General features: G+C 33.3%; 2 protein-coding genes across 2 annotated transcripts in view; both read left to right on the top strand.

Moving 5' to 3' along the window:
• LOC123693224 overlaps positions 1 to 26,258 on the top strand; it is a 50,959-nt gene that overhangs the window by 3,195 nt on the left and 21,506 nt on the right. The window contains exon 2 of the mRNA XM_045638225.1: positions 7,712 to 7,888. Within this exon, the coding sequence (XP_045494181.1) occupies positions 7,738 to 7,888 (151 nt within the window). The 5' untranslated portion in view covers positions 7,712 to 7,737. The remainder of the gene's footprint in view (positions 1 to 7,711; positions 7,889 to 26,258) is intronic.
• Positions 23,720 to 25,290, top strand: LOC123693223. The gene is made up of 2 exons (XM_045638224.1): positions 23,720 to 24,406; positions 24,805 to 25,290. Exons 1-2 carry the CDS (start codon positions 23,766 to 23,768, stop codon positions 24,812 to 24,814), a joined length of 651 nt encoding a protein of 216 aa, XP_045494180.1. The 5' UTR covers positions 23,720 to 23,765; the 3' UTR covers positions 24,815 to 25,290.

The following is a 26,258-nucleotide window of genomic DNA, read 5'->3' as shown; positions in this document are numbered from 1 at the left end:
ATGTAAACAAAACCAGGGCAACAAGCTAGTATAATATAGTTTGTGAAACTTCAACGTTTAGTTCATAGTTTTATAAATAAATTGTTCCTGCATTTAAATACATGAGCGTTGAAATTGCATTGAAAATTCAATAATAAACGGAGCGAAATAATTTAATTTTGAGCGTGCAGGTTTTTATTATTTCTATCCACATCTACGTGGGAGTGCTATTGCAATACATTTTCTGAATATTCTTTTCAATAGATGTCACTTCATAATTGGGTCTTTGAAGTTCTATTAATTGATAGTTCCGTAAAGATAATCGTTTTAAGGCTTTCTTGTAATGCTCCAAATTACAGGCCTTCTCGTGGATATAGGTACCACAAACTACCACGCTAGCCAAGTGCGAATTATTTCCTAATAAAATGAAAAAATAAGGAACTAGTGATGCATCATTTCCCTATGTTACTACTTATACTCTATCACTCTGTTTAGCTTCATCAATAACTGTTCAGTGTTTTGATTGTTCTAGTAATACATACCTACATCCATATATCCATACACACATCCGAGGTTTTGCAAATATTATTTAGACTAGCTTTCCGCCTGCGGCCTCGCCCGCGTTTTCAAAGAAAAACCCGCATAGTTCCCGTTCCCGCGGGATTTTCGGGATAAACCTAGCTTATGTTGCTCAGTGAAGATTCAGCTTTCTAATGGTGAAAGAATTTTTGAAATCGGTCCAGTAGTTTATGCGTGAAAACCATACATACATACATACATAATTACAAACCTTTCCTCTTTATAACATTAGTACAGTTTATTAGTATACCTACATATTAAACAATGATCAACTCGCTTTCTTACATAACGCTTAGAGCTAACATTTTCAATGTGCTCTTAAGTTTTGTGAAACAATAATTTTCTACTCGGCTACACCAGAAAAGGGATTATGTATTTCGAGTGCATGTAAGTAGATATGTTTCTTTGTAGCGCTCTGTAGAGTAAACGACTTGAATGTTAACTTGAGAAAAGTTAAGCTTCATTTTAAAAGTGCCTTTTAACACACTTTCAAATATACATATAATTTTGAATAATATATATCTGTATACAATTTATATCATGACTCCCACATATCCTACACAATATTAACAAAGAAAAGAAGAAGTAAACATTACTTTCGCTATGTCAAAATTATAAAGAACAGAAAAAGATATTGGAAAAACTCTTTCTTCCGCAACACAAACAAAATTAAAAAAATGAACCTACTCTATTGATATAACAATTGACTCAATTTTATATACTTACATAAAATAAGAAATATAATTTACGTAAATAAGATAAGTAATAAGTAATAATAACACAATAAACACATGTACCAACCAAATATAACACAATAGCATCCTTGAAATAAAAACTTAGTTTTGAGCCAAAAACCTTATCAAGCCTACATCGAAACAAGCCTCTATTCGCTACCCTACAATTACCAACAAGAACTATTATACCAAAAAACTGGATGAGGTTAATATAACCCATTTATATAAGGTCAAAAGCTCCAACTGCAGTGCGTCAATGCACAACCACAGGCATGCTGAAAAAGCTAACCGGCAAAAGCGTAAATACACACGTTTTTAAACGTCAGTTAAAGCTTTGAGTCATTGCTAACACCTTCGTTAATTCACTCGGTTATAATACTTGAGAAATGCAGTATATTTAAGATGCGAGTTGAGTACTAAGTTGAAATCATGAAATATGTAAATTAGGAATGTGGTATTCCTTGACTTAAATTGCCTTGTCTTTGAAATGATAGAATGGAATATCCAGTTGCGAAATAAAAAGATAATTGAAGCTTCGTTGTAATAAAACCACAGATAATATAAAAAATAATTCACACAGATAAACAATACAACATTTATAGCATCGTTGTAATAAAACCACAAATAAATATACATAACCATAGACTATATTACTTATATGTTTTTTTATTTGACGACAATAAAATCACATTTAATGTTCAGAATTTAATACATAAGACAATACAATTATTAACTATTATTTTTTCCTTATAGCAACAGGTAACTAAGAAGTAAATAATGTCAATACTTTAAATATTTGTGCAGAATGTTTGCCCGAATGTATGATTTTAATTGGAAAACAGACAAAATTAATTTTACATAATACTAGCTGTTCCCCGCGGTTTCACCCGCATTGCTCCGCTCCTGTTGGTCTTAGTGTGATGATAACTAGCCTATAACCTTCCACGATAAATGGGCTATCTAACACCGAAAGAATTTTTCAAATCGGACCAGTAGTGAGATTAGCGCGTTCAAACAAACAAACAAATCTCAGCTTTATAATATTAGTATAGATTATTATATGTATAGATGATAACGTTACTTAATTACCTATATATTTAAACTGAATAGTGAATATAGTCTAAACATTTATCTATGGGTCGTTAGGTACCTATAATATTTCATTTGTATGTTATGGTTTAACCCAAAACCTACTAGACCGATTTTAAGATTTCTTTTATCATACAAAACTACATATTCATACTGAAAGTAAAGTAAACAGATACCTATAATAAATTATTCAGTACAAGTTAAAGTATATTTCTTCATAAACTTCAACGAAGAGTTGAAACTAGGGATGTATCATGTAACGATACAGATACCGATACCGATACATCGGCCGATATAATCGGCAAGCCGATATATCGGTATCGCCGATAATAAAACAACCGATACCGATATCAGACAATTCAAAAAACCGCGCCCACTGAACGATGCGGGAGGACGCCCGCGCGTGCGCACTTTGTTTTCTGAAAAAATCTACCAATAGTAAACTTTTATTAGGTACTGATTGTATGTGTATTACTTAAAGTTTTTGACTTTGTAAAATAATAATACTAAAATAAATGGTTTTGTTGTTTTTTAATTTGGCATTTTTATTTAAAAGAATACGATTAACAGTTGAGTCTCTGTTAAATGATGGTAACTGTTTATGAATAATTCACTATTTATTTTTCTACCAAGCCATCGATATCGGTATCGGTATCGGTATCGCCGATACATTACTACAAATATCGGTATCGGTATCGTATCGGCAAAATCATGTATCGTTACATCCCTAGTTGAAACATTGAAACTGCAAACATAAATAAATATTTATTAAGCGTCTTTAAATTATTCATAACTCAATCTTTAAACAATTCACGAAGCAAATAAATGTATTCCAATGCGGTATTTACACGGGTTCGCTTTCGCCGCAATAATTCCATCAAGAATTTAAAAAATTGAATCCCTATTTCTAGTTTCAACATTGCATAATGCATGCATCGATATCGAGGAAAGCTATATCGATGGCTATAGGCCTATAGGTACAGTACTCCAAAAGTGATAATGCGCATAGAAATCTTCGTCAAAGTTCGGTAACTGTCATATGCTCGGAGCGTCCGAAGACGATATGTATATAGAGTGGTGAAATGCATTTTCTTCTTGCATAATTTAGTAAAATTTGTTTAGCCAAATGAAATACATTTTGGAAATACGACAATTACGAAGATTTGCATGCGCATTATTAGTTTTGGAGTACCGTATATCATCACGCTAAGACCAACAGGAGAGGAACACTGCGAGTAAAACCGCGGGGCACAGCTAGTGATGAATAAAAGTTGATGAATTTAGCCTATTAAATGTAGAAATATACGAACCTAGAAGCTAAAATTAGATTTAATACATGGAAAAAGCAATGAATCTTACTAGTGGCTAATATTGTAGATAATATTGTGGAAGGATTGGATTTGGATGAAAGCAAGATAAAAGTCTACATTATTAGATTATAATTTAGACTTCAGAATAACACATTACTATAGAAATATTTTATTTTGCGTGCGAGTTTGCTCGCGGGAAAAACCGCGCGTCACAAATAGTGTAAATAATGAATATATCATAAAGATCATGTCACATCCTTACAGCATCCATCTCCGGTATTCTGGAAAATTCATTAATATTTATTAGAAAATCATTGAACCAAAGATCATTACGATCAAGACATTTTTATTTGACTGCGCATTGCCCAGAATAATGATATCATCACAGACTAGTAATAATATACTACGTATACAAATATAATCCTACTAGATTTCCGCCCGCGGCTTCGCCCGCGTTTGCAAAGGAAATAAAAACTATCCTATGTGTTAATCCAAGTTAGGTACCCTCTATATGTGTGCTAAATTTCATTGTAGGTAATCGGTTCAGTAGTTTTTACGTGAAAGAGTAACAAACATCCATACATCCATACATCCATACAAACTTTCGCCTTTATAATATATATTAGATTTTTAGATGTTTTCACATATATTGGGTCAGCTCATGATACCATGGATATAAGAACGTTTTGAAAAGGCAAAGAAATAAATATTATATGGTATCGCTGTTTGGTATGATTGAAGGACGTTTTTAAGAACACAATTGTAATTGAAGTGGAACTTCTATATCGGGGTTGGAAAAAAAATTTAGTGTAACATTTTTTCGTTACGCGTGACAATTTTCCGTTACGCGCCATCTTTTTCTTATCCCTACCACGCGTGATTCGACGTATTTCTGTAAATTTGCATATAGTAAATTATTTTTTGAAAAATAATGTCATAAATAAGTTTCACTTCTTACGTGTGTACAATAGTACACGCACACATTTTTTTTTTTAAATAGAACAGTTATCACGTCAACAAGAGGATAGCATTAAATAATGAAACTAAATAAATTTGGTCCGTCCTTGACCACGCTCTGTAAAGATTTAAAAACCGTTAAAAACCAACTATACAATACCTACTTGAGTAAATCGAACTCAAGAAAAAATTAAAGTACTTCCTATTTATGCATTACAGGGGCAGATCTACTAAAAAATAAAAAATCATCGACCTATGTCATTTTATTTGAAAATCCAGTTATAAAGTTTAAGGAAAAGTGTTTCAGTATTTTTACCGATTTATAAAGAAAGATGCCTCTTTATATTTTTATTTAGAACGTAAATATTGTACTATGTAAACAACATTACAAGTGCGTACAATATTGAGTTATAATTGAATTATGTTAATGTGAAACAAGATGTTTACCCTATTTCTATGGGTTCGTATGACGCTTCCAGCACGTAATTTATAATAAAATGGATTTTCTTTTAACAACAAGGCGTTTTATTCCAAAATCGTTCCAGCCTTTTAAGACGTCTACTGCAGGACATAGGCCTCCCCCAAAGATTTCCATAACGACCGATCACCAGAAACCTGACTCCAGCGGCTCCCTGCCACTTTGATCAGGTCGTCTGTCCATCTTGTTGAAGGCCATCCCAAACTGCGACGTCCTGTACCTGGTCACCATTCGAGAACCTTCTTGCCCCAACGGCCATCTGCATCGGTTCTGCGGGCTATATGCCCAGCCCAACGCCACTTCAACTTACTAATACGGTGGGCTATGTCGGTGACTTTAGTTCTTTTGCGGATCACCTCATTTCTGATTCGATTTATTCCAAAATTAAACGTACCATACTGCGCATATGCAAATCTTAGACCATAATGTCATGGCCCTATTCATCTAGTTCTAGATCATTTTAAATCTCAGGTAACCATGATGTCTATAGGTAGTATTATATATTATTTCCGGTATGAGAAAGAGATAGCGTTATACCTATAAAGCGCTTCCACTTTACCACACCGGCAATAATACTGCTTTAAGACGTCATTGTACAGGGCTGAATTCGTATACACCTAAGACTATAGCTGTAACCTGGATGACAATTATTACCATGTTTTTACCGAGCACTACTATCACTGGAGAACAAAGGCAATGGACAGAGATACCTGGAAAAAGCTGGAGGAGGCCTATACCCGAGAAGGGGTTCCGATCAATGGTTCTGATAGATAAGCAAGCTGCGATAGAATGTAACATCTAAAATGAAAAAAAGAAAATAGAAAAAATAAATAAATTAAGTATTAGTAATTAAAATTTAAGTATGTAAACTATCTGTATCAAAACTTTTCTTGTGGATTGGAAATAAACGGGCTTTTTATTTTATTTTATTTATTTATTTACTATCCCGTTACTATTAGAACAAAACTTTAGGAGAAATAAATAAAAAGGTGCCTGTTAATACTGTGTATCGTTGACGAATGGAGAATGTATGCTCAAATAAAATAAAATAATGTTTATTAGCAAATTTTATTTTTATATTTTATTGAGTTGACAATTTTGCTCTGCCTTTTGAACTAGGTTATTACCTGTGTCTCATAAAACAGTACTTTCCCTCATGAGTTCATACAAATATTATTAAATAATGAAGATACTAAAAAAGGTCTTCAATTAAATCTGAACCATAGTAACCGAATTAGTTGATAAAAGCTCTCGAATAGTAAGTATATTATAATAAACATATAGACAGGGGTCCAGTAATAAATTTCTACTTTCACTATTTATTGAACGCGGCCGAGTCAAATGAAAACAAATTTATCTTTCGTGGACAAATAAAATCCCCTGAATATTGATGACATTCAAACTACAAAAACAATTTCGACTGGCTTTCGAGATAAAATATTATATTTCGTTCATTTTCATTTATTGTGTAAATAATATTTTACTAGTTATCGAAATCTTGGAGGATTTGGGTCAGACATAATATCACTTATATAATGTAACTAGCGGTCCGCCCCGGCTTCGACCGTGGAACATATTCACGTTTTCTCTACATAAGAATCATCCTCGTACTTCAAGGAATATAATAAAAAAAGAATTAAAGAAATCGGTTCAGCTGTTCTAAAGTTATGCGCTTACCAACACATTTTGGGATTCATTTTTATATTATAGAATCATATTGCCATTTCCACTGAATCTATTAATTTGATAGATGAAGGAAGCGCTCACTCAACAGACCTTATTTCCATCTACTTAACTGCCCACTCATCTTTTACTCTAACTAATTTCTTGTTGGATCTAAACCGAATTGGATAAATAATATTATGACACCTTTATTTTCTTTCATCATAAATTCTTTTATAATGAACTAAAATAATCTTATTTGATAACGCTTTGAGCGTTTTAATGATTAATTTTGTGTCCGGAAAATAGTACCCTACTTTTACTGCGGTAAAATATCTAATTCACATGGGAATCTCATGAAAAGCGAACACGAAAAGCGTCTTTATAAAATCTTAGTTTAAATTTCATTCTATGGAAATATCACCGTATCCTTATACCTTCATTACCGTGTACACCTAAATATTAAATAATATATTATGTATATATTCCCTCCTATGAAATCTACGCTTTCTATATTGCTCATCAGTTCTTCTATCTACCTGATGTAGAATAAACATCTATTCATTTCTATCCTACTTTTCACTTCTTTAGGACAATTTCACTCACGGCACGATCTGATCCCATACTAAGCTTTTCGCTAGTATTATGGAAACCAGATGGCTGATAAACGTAGGTACATATATAATTTGATATAAATACTGATATAGATAATTAACACCCAGACACAGAGCAAACATCTATGTTCATCTCACAAATATTTGCCCCGGGTGGGAATCGAACCCGACCTTGGGCTTGGGCTTGGAAGGCAGGGCTATTACCAACCAAGCCAACCGGTCAGTCAAGCCATCATCAATAATTCTGATCAATTTCTGCCACTGCTTTTCTTTCTATTATTTTAATTCACTTCTATTCTTTACCCCCAGTGCGTCCCCGGCGCGGTGATGACGGCATGGAGGTGGTGGGCCTGGTGCTTTGCGCCCTGCTGGTGAGCGGAGCCCCCAACGCGACGCACCGCCGCGCGGACCCCCAGGAGCCCCTGCCGGAGGAGGACGACGAGTTCGTCCTTGATTATTATGACGAGGCTAGGATTAATATCTCTGGTAAGTGTGTTTTGATTATTAAGTGTAAAATCGTCGTACAACGACGGTCCAGTGTTAGTTATCTGTAGGAGCCTGAGAGGACTGTTTTGGTATTAATTGTTTGTAATTTGCATTATTTTTTTCTAATTGCATTTTTATTTAAGTGCTATATCAGAGTCGTAAATTGTAGATTCAGGCGATTTTCTTTACTATTAGCGACTCAATGTCTCTGATAAGTAGATACGGATTACGTATTAAAGGTCTTTGTTACACAAATCTTTGAATAGTTAAACTCAATTAGAATTTGGCATTAGTTAAGTTTTAAAATTAAATAGGAGGACGAATTCGTCTTAAACAGATTTCCGGATATCTGGTGAAGACATTAAGGAAATTGGATACGACTGCATATTTAGGTGGATAGAAAAAGGGAGGTCGTTTTCCTATCCATTTTATTAATTTATTATGCAGACTATGAATAATGAATATGAATTATTGTTATTATTAAAACCCGAGACGAAGGAATACCTTGCGTAAACGAGTTCGACACTACCACCTGCAATTATTTAAAGAGCTTTAACCTTAGATAAAATTTTACCTTTATAAAGGCGAGAAGGGATAAGGATAGAATTGACAAGGGCGGTAAAGTTAATGACTGGGTACAATACGCGTTACGCGCCTACGCGCCTTTGTCGTTCAATCACTCATCGCACTCAACAATGATAAGGAAATACAGTAGTTTTCACATAATATTACTACTTTTTGCTATTCTGTAGACTGTAAACCTTACTCTTTTTAATCTTAATCAATCGCTTCTTCTTTTGTCATGCGTACCAGTAAGGAATTGAAGAGGCTCCGTTTTTTTTTCCGAAAATTATAAAATAAATAAATAAATCAATTATTTCTTTCTACAACACACATGTACATAGTTTTTTAATTACATTTGCAGGCTTTATTTGTATTATAATCTGTAATTGATCAAACGAAAAGTGTATAGGCATTTATTAGGTCAGTATGCTGCATTCTAGACCACGCTTGTCGCTTTCTTACGAAGCGATGGTCAAATGCTTGACTACTCCTGATATAAAAAAGAGCGTGTGTGTCGAGAAGTGAAACTTCTTTGGTAAGATTCGAAGACCAAAATCTTCGCCTTACTCCATGACGTGACGGTATTGCCATGACGCGACCTTGAAATTTTACTATAAATGCGCTTAAACAAGTTTCACTTCAAAATTCTGCTTTCAATTATTATCAGCTTTATAGGTCGAAACTTAGAAACCGTAACGGGTGTTAGAGTGTAAGCCAATTTTCTCTAATCAATTAAGACAATGGCTGTCCGCTACGACTCTCATAAATAAGGGGAGCTCTAATTAATAGCGAATACAAATAACCAGTCCTAAGAGTATATAGTTTGATAATGTATCTATATACATAAATGGAATATGAACTATTGTTATATTGTATGGTTACTTTAGAACTAGAAGGTGCTGCAATATTATTTAATGTATTTACCTATATGTATAAACACTATAAGTATGGTGCATATCCATATACTATGTGTGACTGTGATTTAATACAAAGACAAGCGCCTAGATCGCAAAGACAAAGGAAAACCGTGGTCCAACGTGGACCATAACTACCAAAAAATCTGTGAAGTCGATATAAGTTGCTCTGCATATGAAGACACAGCTTTAGTGTAGGTAGGTACCTACCGCATAATCAGGCTTGAATTTAACAATGTAGTAAATGGTTTTGTAAGCATTTACTTCATTGTTAAATTCAAGCCTCAAAACATCTTTGCTTTGTAGCAAAGATGTTATCGTCTAGTTCTACCCTTTAACCTTTATGGCGGAAGCCACATAATCTATCAAACGGAACATGCTTCGCTTGTTATTATGGTGGAATTATTGGCCGAAGTGTTATAAGCAATTTGCAGAAATATATTACCTCGTCGATTTAACAGTTGTTAACTGTATTCATAAAAATTTTATCACTTTGTTGATAGAAAAATATACGTAAGGAATACAATGAAAATGAATTAATAAGTCGTATATTTAAAAAAAATTGTTTCAGGACCTTGTGGAAAAAAAATATTTAATATATTAAGTATATCTTAATATATATAAATCTCGTGTCACAATGTTTGTCCTCAATGGACTCCTAAACCACTTAACCGATTATAATAAAATTCGCACACCATGTGCAGTTCGATCCAACTTGAGAGATAGGATAGTTTAAACATGTAGGTACCACGGGCGAAGCCGGGGCGAACCACTAGTAGTTACATATACAAAAATAGATACAATTGCAATTGTTATTAATTAACTGAGATTCTAAGATATTTATACAGATTCACTTATGTGAATTTATTCTAGGTACATCTTTCAAATTAATTATAGTAAACAGTAAAAAAAAATTATTAGCAACTTCAAATATAACATTACAATATTGCTCTGCCTTCTGAACTAGGTAATTACCTGTATCTCAGAAGGAATTGATTAAGAAAATAAAAATAAAATATACGATTTGGCCGATGGATATTGTGTGTGTGTGTTGTGTGTGTGTGTGTGCGCTTGTGTGTACCTATGTTTGCGTGATTATAACATTTTTCTCATGTTTATAATATCAAAATGACCGTAGAACGAATCTGGGCGATTCCCATGTAATCAGACTCCAAATAATTAACTTTTAACCTTTATGATTCAACACATTATGTTATTACGTATTCACCTTTAAATACATTTTTGCACGGAAAATATTTATACTGTTCATTATATGAAAGACTAGCTGCTCCGCGCGGTTTCACCCCCGTGGCTCCTCTCCTGTTGGTCGTAGCGTGATGATATATTATAGCCTATAGCCTTCCTCTATAAATGAGCTATCTAACACCGAAAGAATTTTTCAAATCGGACCAGTAGTTACCGAAATAAGCGCGTTCAAACAAACAAACAAACAAACAAACTCTTCAGCTTTATCATATTAAGTAGTATAGATAATAACAACATCCATATCATGTTCCTCTTGATTTTAATATTAATACAGGACGTATATTCATTATCTTACAAATAATATTGTTTATCTTTTTTACAATTACTAGTCATCAACATAATGTTTTTCGATTATGAACCAACAAATTATAAATGCTTATTTAATATTTAACTTTCACTTTCCACAAAACACTATTTACACCCAACCACACCGCCCGCGCCATGCTGAAAAAATAAATAAATTGTTTAAATGTATCCAATCTTCACATTTTCAAGCATCAAACAAAATATCTGAATCAACAATTTATGATATTTTACTAGTTCAGAAACTTTTATAATTAATTTAATTTACTTCCGATATTTCCAAACTTAAATAATACTTACGACAAATTTAAAATTTCTTAAAAGTTCTCAAAAATTATTCGCGACGAAGTGAGAATGTTCTAGGATTGGTAATATGATACAATTAATTACGTATCACTCATTATTAGCTTATACAGTGGCTTAATTTCCTCAAAGACGACGCTTATTAATAGCTCATTTATTGTCTTAAATATCTTTTGTATAATATTTTATTGTGTCAATTAAACATATTTAAAGCAAATTAAAAAAAGCCTGGTCTGTTTTGAATAAAAAAAAACTATACATCCGATAATTCTATCCATATAAATAAAAAGAAATATGGAGAAGACTTACTTACAACATCAGTTTCAGATAATTACGGGGGTTAGTTCTATCAATTACATTATTATCTCACACAAGTGTATATTGGTAGCTTCAGAAATAACAAAACATAATATATTCAGGAACGAACTTTCTGCCCGCGGCTTCGCCCGCGTTTTCAAAGAAAAACCCGCATAGTTCCCGTTCCCGTGGGATTTCCGGGATAAAGCCTATACTACCTATGTGTTAATCCTAGTTACCTTCTATATGTGTGCAAAATTTCATTGTAATCGGTTAAGTAGTGTTTTCGTGAAAGAGTAACAAACATACACATACACATCCATCCTTACAAAAGTCGGATTATAATCACAAACTATTACCGAAGAACTCAAGAAAATACCACATTTTAAGAAGTTTTGGTATCTATGTTGTATTTGTCTTTTTTAAATAGGAGTAATTTAAAATTATGAAAAGCTTTTAAAATCTTATACTGGACAGCGTCGGAGCGAGCAGACAAAAAATATAACACAGTAGCATAATATAATTTAGCTTCATATTTTCAGAATTTTTTCTTTAGTCATGAGTCGAAAGCTTTATGATATACTATGCTATAACAAAACAGATAACACCTAGTCCTATCTACCCTTAGCTCTTTGTGCACCAAGGAACCAGTACAGACTATAAATATATTTCTAGCCTTTGTCTATTAGCACAAAAAGCAACGAGGGCCACTTAAACTCTATTGTGGAATATAATAAAACGTCTAAGTGTTCGCGGTTTGACCTCTTAGCGTTAAGCGTGTCAAGTATACTTCCGATGGGACCTTGGACTGGAACTAGAACTTTCGATGTAGATTATACATAAATGTGTGTTATCGGTATGCTGATCTAGACGTTCAACTTATTATGTACTAGCTTTCCGCCCGCGGCTTCGCCCGCTTTACCTAATACCTAATAAATTATATAAACCTTCCTCTTGAATCACTCTGTCTATTAAAACATCTGCATCAACATCTGTTGCGTAGTTTTAAAGATTTAAGCATACAAAGGGACATAGGGAAAGAAAAAGAGACTATGTTTTATACTATGTGGTGATTGATGATGGGAGTTACGCTTCATAGATATAGATGTTAGAGTTTATATATTATGTATTCTAAGGATGTAAGTTATTGAATGCGTGATGTAAGGCATATTTCGCGCTTGAGATCTGTCAATAAACGACATGTATGTATGTATATGTGCAAGTACGGAAATAAATTTAATATACATGTGACATATATTACAGTGTATTTATATAGTTTTTGCAAGTAAATAAGTTAAATATTCAAATGAGAAAGAATAATGTCCGTTTTGTTACCTTTACATAGTGTTAATATCGTAAACGATACAATCGCGGTTATCCGGATTAAAGGGATACCTTTCTATTATAGCAAAGCATAGAAAAAAATACGCTATTAAACATAAGTAATTATACACATATTTAAGGCATATACACATTGCTAATCATAATTTTTTTCTTTTAGTAATAACTAGCTTACCACCCGCGGCTTCACTCGCTTTGTCTAAAACCTAATAAATTATGTACTAAAACCTTCCTCTTGAATCAATCTATCTATTAAAAAAAACCGCATCAAAATCCGTTGCGTAGTTTTAAAGACTTAAGCATACAAATGGACATAGGGACAGAGAAAGCGACTTTGTTTTATACTATGTAGTGATCTTAAATGGAAATTCAGTAAATGCTTCGTCTACATAAGTTATTTGCGTAGGTACCTACTAATAAAAGAAATACAGTTTACACAACTAAATTAGGTTCTATTAATGACTTTTACATAATAATGCTGAATGCCTCGTTTCGATCGCATACTTTTGCACACTCATGCTTTTATAAGTATTGTGTTCTTAGTTTCTTTCCTTTTAGTATTAGTCTTATGGTATTGAAAAATTGTCTTAAATTAACAATTAGGTAATCTATAAAAATCTACAGTTCAAATGTGAATTTGTCGCTCCGTATAACACAAGTTGATAACTTAGCCTTTCTTTAAATATTATCATAAATTCCTTCACAAGGCAAACGCACTGAAGCAGAGATTATCGTATTACTTAGTAGGTACAAATATTGTTGTAAGAAATCAAAGGCATTGTCTGCAAATACAATTACGCAAGCACTCCTAAGTGTTTGCTAAACTTCGTTGTGCCAATACTCTTGATCTTTACGAAAATACTATGAAAGTAAAGTACCGGGTTTGCTTGTAAGGTATGGGGCAAATGCACTATACATGTTTCATTGTTTTTCTTTAAGACAAGTGATCAAATTATGCCATAATATACCTATGCGAGAATTAAAAGCTTTTTTATTTATTTTATAAGTGATCAGCCTTATTTATCCTTTTTTTTTTTATAGTGGGGAAATCTTCCAAAGATACCCACGGCCCCCGGGGAAGGAGCCGTGGGTTATGTCGGATTCTTACCGACTAAAACCCCACTGTGTTCCGTCGAGCCGCTTTAATGATGGGGCCGCGGGTATTGATTAGAATTCTTCCGCGACCCCCTCGGAAAAAAAAAACAAGCCACATCTGCTTCACCGTTTTTTTTAGTTAGCCCGTAGCCGTCGGGAATCGAACCCAGGTCAACTGGGTTCTATACTCACGCGTTAACCACTTTACCAAAAAGACGATTTCAACCAAAAATGTATGTAGTAAAGTAAGAAGTAAAAGTCAAAAGCTACCTACCAATTCTTTAACATGGTGCTTCTAGAAGAAGTCTAATTAAAAAATGAATGTTTGAGTTATATACATTAAGGTGACACTATACTATAGTAACATTAAAGGCTAGCGAGAAATGTTGTTAAACCTCTGACCGTAATCTGCTAACTGCATAAACCGATCAAGGTAATTCGTAGCCGCTTCACGTAAGCGTAAGTTCATGAATTCATGAGTAACTGCCATTTATGCGTCAAAATGTGATTATAATACAGGGTGTCTCAAAAGAAAGTTTATATTTTGTGGATGAATAAAAAAAAAAGTACCTAAAAATTGGTAAAAAAGCGGTACATTGAAAAAATGTTTATTGATTATTAAAGTGCATAAAATGGGAATTTATTTCTTAAAAATAATATCGTCCAAATGCAGTCCATTGCGTTCACGGCACTCATTTAATCGAACACTAAAATTATTTATGACAGCTCGGCAGGTAGACACAGTGATGGCTGCCATTTCGTGTCGGATATTTTCTTTTAAATGCACTAGAGAAGTTGGTTTTTTGGCATACACTTTAGATTTAAGATACCCCCACAAGAAAAAATTCCATGGGAGTTAAATCAGGGTGCGTGGAGGCCAATTTATATCACCTCTCCTAGAGATCAATTTTCCCGGAAAAATTTCATGAATTCGAGGTAAAGACATATTGGATGTGTATGATGTAGCTCCGTCTTGCTGCAACCATGTTCTCTGGTTATAGCCAGGAAAGTTTTGCAGTGCAGGCACTAAAAACTCGTCTACCATCGCTCTGAATTTACTGTAACTGCACGCCCCCTTTCGTCTTCGAAAAAGTAAGGGCCAATAATTCCTCGCTAATTTCTATTCTTGATAATTTCTTATGGGGATATCTTAAATCTAAAGTGTATGCCAACAAACCAACTTCTCTAGAGCATTTAAAAGAAAATATCCGACACGAAATGGCAGCCATCACTGTGTCTACCTGCCGAGCTGTCATAAATAATTTTAGTGTTCGATTAAATGAGTGCCGTGAACGCAATGGACTGCATTTGGACAATATTATTTTTAAGAAATAAATTCCCATATTATGCACTTTAATAATTAATATAAACATTTTTTTAATACACCGCTTACTTTTTTTTTTATTCATCCACAAAATATAAACTTTCTTTTGAGACACCCTGTATTTGGGTTTATGTTCATACGTTTTGCGTACATCTATTGTCTAATAATAAACATGTATCGTAAACTGTTAGATAGAGATCTCTATGTGTTTTTTGTTGTAGAATTCTGAATCAAATTGCTTGAAAGTTATTTTTTCACATATCGAAACACGTAGGTAAATAGAAAAAGGACGTAGCTAACTTTTTGTTACGCAATTAAACTAAAACTAGGTGAAACAGATCAAACAGAGGATGGAAATTTAAATCGAAAACTGCCACACAAAAACTTGAAATGCATGCTGAGTTTTCCATATATTACAACGAAATAAATCCCAAATCCCTTCCTAATTCAACTAGCTTTAGCAGCTTAAAATAGACCAAAGTAATAAATGTCCAAACTTTAAACGAGTTTTCCACTAGAATGTAAAAAGCATATGTCATCAGACATTGGGTCCATGACAATAAACTTTGTGATTATGCAATCTGATTTTGGCTCGATGCCAGCAAACAACCAGCCAATCATAATGAAGGCTTTATTGGAATCAATTTTGAGCTGTATTTATAACTTAATGGCGTATCTATATGGTTCGTCGATGGTTCATGTTCCGCCTGAAATATAAACCAAAAAAGTATAAGAAAATCGATTAAGTAATGCTTGAGATTTCTCATTATACCTACTCTTTGCTTGTAACAACTATTTTAAAACTACACATTCGTATTCTTTCTACAGTCCACTTTAAAAAATTAATTACAGTAAATAATAAAATAATGTTTGATCAGAAAGTTAATTAAAATTTAACAACAACTTAATTCCAACAGCACTAGTTATGATTATCAAGATAAACTAAACCTGAATGAAAATTAAATTTCACATCCTCAATTAATTCACCTATCTCTATGCAAAATTTACCTAATTTATAATATGTTACCAACCTATAGATATAAATTCCTGATGTAATAACTCTCAGTCTATTAGAATTATTAACAACTTCCGAATGCTTTATTTTCTTCACAAAGTATCGCGAGATAAAATTAAACTTTTTAATAAGCTTATTGAAATTTTAAATACAAAATGTGAAAATGGAAACTTAAGGATAATAATATTTTATAAGTAGTTCATAGCCTCTTTATTAAGCGGTCTTTTCAAAAGCGTCGTCTAGGCTATTAATTGAAAAACTAATTCAGTTAGTTCGCTGCGACATACAGAAACAGATATACAGCATATTAATTTTTGTATCACCAAATGTAATAAAGACTCCTGTGCAATGCTACAAAATAAGTCACAGCTAGAACTAATCTGCTACCGTCGCACATCCAAATCCCTGTGATAAATAGGTTTTTGTAACGCGAGGAAGTAACGACCGACGGTTGCACAGATAAGATACTATTTGCCCCCGATTCCCGCGCTCCATTTTCAAAATTTTTTTTACAGATAAAAAATATTCGAACGGCATGACAGTCTCACGTGCAGTCATTTGTTACAGATAATAAATTGCGCCTGAATTCTGTAGTACATGTAATTTAAAGGATTCTCAGGTATGAATATTGAACATAATATAGGTAAACTTAAATAAAAACATATAACTTACAAGCTACGTTTATTTAATAAAGTTTAGGTGCTTTGAATTTAGGAATTCGACTGACGTAAAAATAATCCTGTCCGTTTATAAAAAAAAAGTTTAAGTTAAAAAAAGAATTTTATAATGGTGTTTCAATCGATAGATTTCGTATCTAGCTGTGAGGAGTATTTAAAAAGCCCTATAATTATTAAGTGTTTATTTCATTTAACATTCCTACATGTAAGTAATTTTCTGTTCTTGTATTTGGAATCGAATATCGAAAAGTGTTAGAACCTGAAAGCTGAAACATATCTTATACATTTTATAGACATTGCACAAGAAATGTGAGTATTGTAAACAATTTATCCTGATTTTGTCAAACTTTGTGTGTGCAATAAAGAGTATGTATATAAATAAAATAAATAAATCATATTATTATTCGCTTACGAAAAAGTTATGATTATTTCTTCTTTATTCATTTTCTTCAAGAAGAAATCATGTAACTCACATACAATATTATAATAGGTACACCGTACATACCTACTTAGAATCGTTAACAAGAATGTATTTCTATGGCAGCGAGGAAATACCTATTTATTGATACATATTCGGTGACAATAGAACAATTTCAAATGTTTAGTATGTTTTTTTTTAAACAATATTAATTATTACCTTCACGTCAGTAGGTACCTATGTAACGAGAGTCCTAGCTAAATGTTTATCTTCGGAAGAATCCATATCGTTTCAGTCTATTAATTAAATAGGTCAACTGTCTCGTCCTACGCTTGGACTTAACTATCAAACACCAATTAGATTGCGTGCTTCAATAGATTTAGTTCCCTTTTAGACGTGTCTCGATTCTCGAAGGTAATGTATTTAGGTTACCTATATTTAGAACAATCACTGGAGCTTCTTAGAAGCTGTACTAGTATTATAAAGCTGAAGAGTTTGTTTGCTTGAAGCGCTTATCTCAGGAATCACGTGTCCGAGTAGAAAAATTATTTCACTGTAATGGGTACCATTCACAGGCGCACCCATCCGCTGGATTTGTAGCTGGCTACAAGTCCGCGGACCAATCTGCGTGTGTATGTGTAGTTGTGCGCGGCTCGCGGCTCGGCGCGGGCTCGCCGTCTGGAGACGCGAGCGCCGCGCCGCACCCGAGCCGCGCGGGACAAATCCGTACGTGTGTGTGCGCGCGCGGATTTGTCGGTGAACTTGTCAGTCATTCGCCATATATACATAATTAATTTTATAAATAACTAGCTTTCCACCCGCAGCTTCGCCCGCGCAGTCAAAGAAAAACCCGCATAGTTCCCGTTCCCGTGGGATTGCCGGGATAAAACCTATCCTATTTCCTGGGATAAAAAGTAGCCTATGTCCTTTCTCGGGTATCAAAATATCTCTTTACCAAATTTCATGCAAATTGCTTCAGTAGTTAAGGCGCGATTGAGTAACAGACATTACTTTCGCATTTATAACATTAGTATGGATTATAAGAATTCATAAATCACAACGCATTTATTTATTTATGGTGGATTCTAGGTAGATAACAGATTAGATTTTTAGAGTAACGTCTCTAGTAAGTATTTAAAAAGAAAAAAGGTTCAGTTCTGTAAATCAGAAAATGTTTATTATGTTAAGAATGGTTTATTAGTAAAATAAAATATAAAAATTACTCGTATCGGTCATTATTATTATAAATATGTATATTAATTTAATTGAAAAAAGTTTATCAAATGTGCAGTTCTAGTTCGTTCGTTCTTTTTTTCTTCGTTGTTTCAGCTATTCCTTTGCCACACGCGCTTTTTTTTCTGCGTTATAAATATTGCACCGACTACTAGAGTCAGAGAGCTTTTTTTCGTGGTAGGATAGATACGTGCAAGGCTCACCAAAGTTCACAGTCGACTGGACTGCAACTCGGCGCTCGTGTAGTGTGTGGGCGATGACGGATTTGTCCACGGATTGGTACGGCTCGGGGCTCGGCTCGCGGTGCGTGTAGTGAATGCCGGGCTTTAGTTTAGTCCATTTATCGCGAGCCTATAGGCTAATCAATATTATCACGCTAAGACCAATAGGAGCGGAGCAATTCGGGTAAAACCACAGGGCACGGCTAGTTTGTTTTTATTTTTCATAATATAGTTAAAACTGACGTTAATTAGTTAATTGTTTTTATAAAGATTAGTAAATATTTAGCACTGATGTTTATGTACACGCTTTTAGCATTATATTCTTTGAAGAATTTTCTTTGTGAAAGCTGACCTTTAAATACGAAGCTTTTCTCAAAACTTCCAATATGCTTTCTAAGTTCTATGAAACGCCTTTATGCACGACAACCCTTTCTTGGATAAATAGTTTGACATTGGTTATATTTTCTTTTTATTCTTACTCTATCATTAAGCGAAAATATTATATTATCCTACTAATATTATAAATCCTATCCTATCTTACTAAGATTATAAATGCGAAAGTTTGTGAGGATGTGTGTGTGTTTATTTCTCTTTCACGCAAATACTACTAAACCGATTACAATGAAATTTAGCACACGTCATATAGATGGTAACTTGGATTAACACATAGGATAGGTTTTATCCCGGAAATCCCACGGGAACGGGAACTATGCGGTTTTTCCTTGGAAAACGCGTGCGAAGCCGCGGGCGGAAATCTAGTTTTTCTATAACTGTAAATACGAGACTATATAAGCACATAAGCGTGAAACAAATCGACTTTCTAATTGCTACGTCGTAGAACCAATAACATTAGTTTTTGGAAGTGTATGGATTGTAAAACGAATATAAACTAATTGCGGCTCTATGTTTGATATATAAAAATGAAACCCGTTTTCCTTGGTCACGGCATCACGCGTGAACGGGTGGACCATTTTCGATAATTCTTTTTTTATTATATTTCATAAAGTATGAAAATGGTTCTTATGTACAGAAAACGTAAATATGTACCACGGGCGAAGCTGGGGCGGACCGCTAGTGTTTTGGTAAAAATACCAAAGTCATGCTATATTTAGATACCAAATAAAGTATCTAAAAATAATAAATATGAAAGCGTGGATGTGAAATTAAGTTTACAACTAGCACCTATTTAATATTAAAGGTATCTCTGGCATGAGCGAACTATTTCATTACACAGTTATTAAATGCTTGACAATAAAAGACATAAATATATAATTTTCCACGTGACGAATGTGAGTCGCTTTGATCAATAAACTGAGAAATGGGTCGTTAGTGCTGATTTTTAATCCTTGGTTAATACTTATTCGTCGAATAACGTACTAAACTACCATTTCATAAATGTATTGTAATTGTCCGTATTTGACAGTTTAACAGGTGATATTTTAATATGTTCGTGTAATACTTTATTGGACAGATAAATTTTATCCAAGGATTGAAAAAGTAGTTAGAGGGAAAGTTTATAGTAAAACTGAATATAATTTGACACAATTTGTGGTGTTAGTGAATCTACGGATCATTGAGATTAGGTGAGCTTTAAAATAGGTTTTTTATCGCTTTGGTTGAAACAATGACTTTCCGCATACATAAACGTAGTTTAGGATTCCTTTTAGCTAGAATATTGTTTAGACAATTTATGGAACTGCAGTTTAAACCAGAATAGAGGTTTATTTATAAAGCTATTATGTTTTTGCTAAGCAAATGCAGTTAGTGTTATAGTAAACTAACTAACCAGGTAAATGTTGTTCTACTAATGCTAAACCAACCTACTTAGCGGTATATAAATTTTAATATAAGTACATATAAATAAATGAAACCCGTTTTCCTTGGTCACGGCATCACGCGTGAACGGGTGGACCGATTTCGATAATTATTTTTTTATTACATTCCTTGACGTACGAGGATGGTTCTTATGTAGAGAAAACGTAAATATGTACCACGGGCGAAGCCGGGAAAGACCGCTAGTTAATTTATATTTCATAATTGTAAGTATGCGACACATAATCCCTGAAAACGAATAGTTTACGATATTATTCTACTATGTATATGTATACTCAAAATAATGATATTATGTTACGACACTTATGAGAATTTATTTTAATCCTTACAACAATGGTAACATATTTCATTTCACCAAGCTATTCAATGCCAGTTAAAACGTCTTTCCCTACAATATTTCACTCCAGGCTTCGAGGGAATGTCGGTACTGAATTGTTAATTAGATCACGGATGGAATGAACATAAAAACTAAATCCCGGTTCTTGCTATGATTGTGCACGGCTTTTTGTAAAGCAATTGTATACGGACGGCATATTGAATTGAGACGGCATTAGATGATCCTAGATAATAATTTATTTTTATGACTTCTTGTTATTTGAGTTGATTGAGTTTAGTTCTTACGTATATGCAAAAATGTAATAAAGAATCTTGCTTAATAACGTTATGCTTTAACTTGATAGTTGCACTTGATTTTTAACAGTGTTTACGTAAGTATGAATTTTTTTTTTAATATAAATAACATTGTGTAACATTTATCGTTTAGTATACTTTGAACTTGTTATCCAGTTAAATCGCCCATCTTTATAAGAAACCTCCGCCTGAACTTTCTTACAAGTTTAATACACGCTTTTATGAGCTTTACTAGTATCAATTTTAAAGGGATCTTTATGTTGTTTTCACAAACTTTCAAATGTCCAAATTATTTGAAACTAGCTTTCTCTTGTGGACCAAGGGTATGCTATCAATTATTTCAATCTTTATTTCAGCTATTAGCCTCCTGAAATGTTTCCAATCTTCTGCGCATGATCACTTAGATATTAATCGTTTAAACTTCCAAAAATCTTGCTTGTTCTCCATATTATTGTACTACTTTTATTCTTTACATGTTCTATTTTATTTTAGTAATGTATAAACTGTCTACAACCACTGTAAAGCTGTAAAATGTAGACAAGCGCTACGTATAAAAGCAAGTTTCACAGTAAATATAAATTCAACATTTTATTCAGATTATGGTTAGGATCAGTCGGCTCGTGGTTAGTCTGATACGCTACGAAACAAATAAATTTGAATTTATCGATAACAATTTAATTACATTTGATTTAACATAAAGGGTCACTTTCCAATGTTTAAAATAATAATTGGTAAGGCTTACATAATATCTACATAATATATATGGCGGGAATATTTCTTTTTGTATTTTTTTTTTCGGTTCTATTTACGAGAATCCATTTGTAACCAGTGACTTTTAAATGGTGTGTAGCTTCAGAAGATTACTTGGATTAACAATCTTGTTATTATTAATTAAATATTTGCGGAACCAAGGTAAAACAAAATTTTATAGAGCACTCTCTATTGTTTCGTATTATGTATCGTTCAATACCATGCTGAAAAGTTTGAGTATATTATACTTTCAAACAATCTTTAAGATATAGCGCATTACTAAAACTAATTAATAATAACGTTTTGCAAGCTCACCTAGTCATACGATTTACCTAACTGCAATCAGGGACTTTTACTACTGAGTCACTACTGTGTATGTATGTACATACTGTATACATGTACCTAAGCGTATCTACATTCGGTTTCAATTAAAACGTGTTGTGTCAAACTGCTTTCCACCACAATGTGGATCGTAGTAAACCATATAGTAGCAAGCTATATACTAACCTATACTATATACTTACGAGTATATACTCGTAGACATAGGTATATTTTAGTGGCATTTACTTATAAAAGCAATTTGAATTGGATATAATAATATTACGTATTAACTTTGTTATACTTAGATCTCTATCAATTAACTCTACTATAATTTCTTTTTTAAATATTAAAACTAGCTTTTCGCCCGCACCCGCTTTGTCGAAAACTTAAAAAAGTATATATACTTAGTTACTAATAACTTTGCATAGAACCTCTAGGTTAGTTACCTACCTTAAAATAAACAACATCAAAATTCGTTACGTGGTTTTAAAGATCAAAGCATACACAAACACAGACAGAACGACAGCTAGTTTTATACTATGTAGTAATAGTGATAATGTTGACTTGACCTTACAAAACGTCGAAAACCAACTTACAACAAGTTAGCTCCTTAAAGCGCTTTTTGTTTTACAGCTCTTAAAAGATGTTGAGACAGTATTCATTGTATACGATAAAGCTTAAACTTCAGCTGAGTGCTCACTACGTCTAACGTTAATTACTTTAGAAGCTTAAGAAAATTGACGTCTACAGTAAATAAATGGTTGAAAAATTTCAGTACGTGTAGGTAATAATAAAGGCATGCATATTATTTAATGTAAGCATTAGGGTATATTTTCTCATAATTATTAAGGGATAATATTTTTGTGTTCACCAAAAATCTAAAGGTACATCTATGTATGCATTTCTAAAATATTGATCTTAAACCTGTTTAATTGTTTTACTATAATTAAACTACTCGGCCAACAAAATATGTTACATCAAACAAATTCCAAATTAACACCAAAATATAACACTTTTTTATTGTAGTGCGCGGCAAATATTCTATTGTAACAATAACTATTTTATTATTCCTCGAAAAATACTGATCGTGCACCAAATATTCCTGAATGTTACACAAAATATTTAGTATGCATCCTAGTACCGTTTACCCATTTAAAACGGTTTTGTACAACTTTTATGTTATAGAAATAATTATAATTGAAGAACAAATAATGCATTTCGTAAAACATTACTTCTAAGACTTATATTTATTTTACTGAAAATGGTTTCGGCGCGCTTGCGACGCGCATATGCCTGCCTATTGCTCCGTTTTTGAAAATTGTATCCTTTTTGTTTGGCCATTTCTAGCTCAGAACGCAAAGAAGATTTTAAAATGTTATTTGAACAGCTTAAAGATAGCGCTTACACTCTGTATTCGCATGTAATGCAGCCGAAGGTTTTAATTTGTGATGCAGCCAAGAGTATTCAAAATGCGTTTACGGAAGTATTTGGAGTTGAGACTACAGTCAGAATGTGCTGGGCTCACGCTAAAAAGAATATTCAGAAACAAGTAGTTAAACTAGTAGACAAACGACTGCAGAAAGATCTTCTACAAGGCATCGACATTTTACATTCTGTCACAGCACCGGGCGTGTTCAACACCGCTTTAGCAGCTTTTTTGAACAAATATAAAAGTCAAAATGCTTTTATTACATACTTCAAGGAAGAATGGATAATACAAAACCCGAATTGGTACCTAGGCGTTTCGGACGGATCTCCATCTACGAATAATGCACTCGAGGCTTTCAATAGGAGCATAAAAGATAGCCACACCCTTAGAGAACGAATTCCACTGTCCCGGTTTCGTGCTGTTACTCTTGACATGGTCAAGCAGTGGTCCGAAAATTATAAAGTGGACTCGTTTTCAAGCACACCTTTGATAGAACTATCTGATTGGACATCAGCATACCAATGGGCGAAATTGAACAAAAAAGTGAAAACCATATCAACAACAGCGATACAAAAATCTTATCTAGTCGAAGGTTCAGCAACCAATAAATGTTCCAAACGGGCAAAGTTGGGAGACATTCGATGAATTCCAGAAATTTGCCTTTACTCACTGGATAGTTGTCTTGCCTTCCCAAAATAGTGACTGGGTAAAGGGTCAATGTAACTGCCCCGAGTTTTTTAAAAATTATAAATGTAAACATGTACTGTACTGGACTTGCGATCAGTGTGCCTAGTGCGAGTTTTCATCGAGTACGAAACGTTACTATCGCGTCTGCGTCACAGCGAAATTTGTATGGGGAATCAAAGCTTCCCCATACGTCCGCTAGGGGCGCTGTTCGATTTCCCATACTAATTCGGCTGTGACGCAAACGCGATAGTAACGTTTCGTACTCGATGAAAACTCGCACTAGGCACACAGGCTGAAATACATAACACCTCCAGTAGAAGCCAAAAACATAGCCATCGGGCAAAAACGAAAACGTGGGCGTCCTACAAAGGCAAAGTGCGCTTTATTGGTGCAATAATTTAAAGAAGTACTGCAGAGATTGAGTGGACTGATAATGTGAACGTTGTAGGAGTAGACTTTGTTTAACATTTTGAATTATTATGGTTCGTACTGATTAGTATTAAAAAGACATTTTTAGTAAGCATTACATTTTATAATGTGTTCATTTTTTATTAATAAAGCTACATTGGACATTAATTGGTGTTTGATTCAAATACATTTTGCAGTGCATTATCTGAAGTAAAACTAAAGAAATAAATGCTTGTTTTTAAAATTAGGTGTATAACTATTTTTACAAATTTGCAACAGTTGTTAAATAGATGCTCGTTATGACATATTTTAATGAACATATTTTGGTGCACATTCAGTATATTTGGTGGAACACAGACAAAATTAGGTAAATGAAATGGGAATAAATTGAAGTACTTTTAAATACCATCCATTATTAAGTATTGATATCGTCGTGTGTAAATGCAGATATTCACTTACTGATGTCACGTGCTCGTACCAGAAAACCTTGTGGTCTTTTTCGTCATTTCAGAATATAAGTAAACAAACATAAAAATCGATAGAGTCGGTCCAGCCCCCCTAGCCAAGTGGCTTTCTGTTAGCGTAGCGTTCAATAGAAGCTGTAGATAAACGTATCTACAGCTTACGTCAATCTCATACATTCGTAGTCTATTCTATTGAACGCTACGCTAACAGAAAGCCACTTGGCTAGGGGGGCTGATGAGTTTTGTTACAAAACCTTGAACGCGAAAATATGTCAAGAAACGAGAAACTTATTTCACTAGCTAAAAGCTACACTATTCCCGAGTGACATAGGCTATATTTTCTTTTGTTGTTATCCCGGGTCAATCCGAGTGGAGCCGGGACGGGACAGCTAGTTATAAATAAACAGGCTACGTTCTTCATAAAAGACAATCTATGAACAAACTAGGCTAACAATTAATACGGAGCATATTGACAGTCACTTTAAAAAAATATTGCAGAAGCAATAATAATGTTCGTAAAACAGTTATTATCTACAATTATCGAATCATTATTTTAGACAAAAATTTTCATCACCTACATTAAATTAATAGCAAATCATCCAACGGACGTAAGATATATAATCTTTTTTGTCGATTAGAATTTTGCGAAATTTGGTGAAGCCGAGTACCACCATTAAGATTTTTTTTGTATATGTAAATCTAGAATATAAGAACATAAGGGTACATTCAATGGGTCATACATTCATTAATGATTAAATTATTATTTACTACTTTATTACTCCGTAATTATCGAAATTATCATTGTATATCAATTTATTTAATTAGTACAGCACTAAATGTAATTAACAATAACAAAAATGGTATGATTTGAAATTTA

Source organism: Colias croceus, chromosome 7, assembly GCF_905220415.1.
Source record: "Colias croceus chromosome 7, ilColCroc2.1".
In the NCBI taxonomy this organism is placed as follows: Eukaryota; Metazoa; Arthropoda; class Insecta; order Lepidoptera; family Pieridae; genus Colias; species Colias croceus.
The sequence above is the reverse complement of the archived record's forward strand: the minus strand, read 5'-3'. Positions and strand labels throughout refer to the sequence as shown.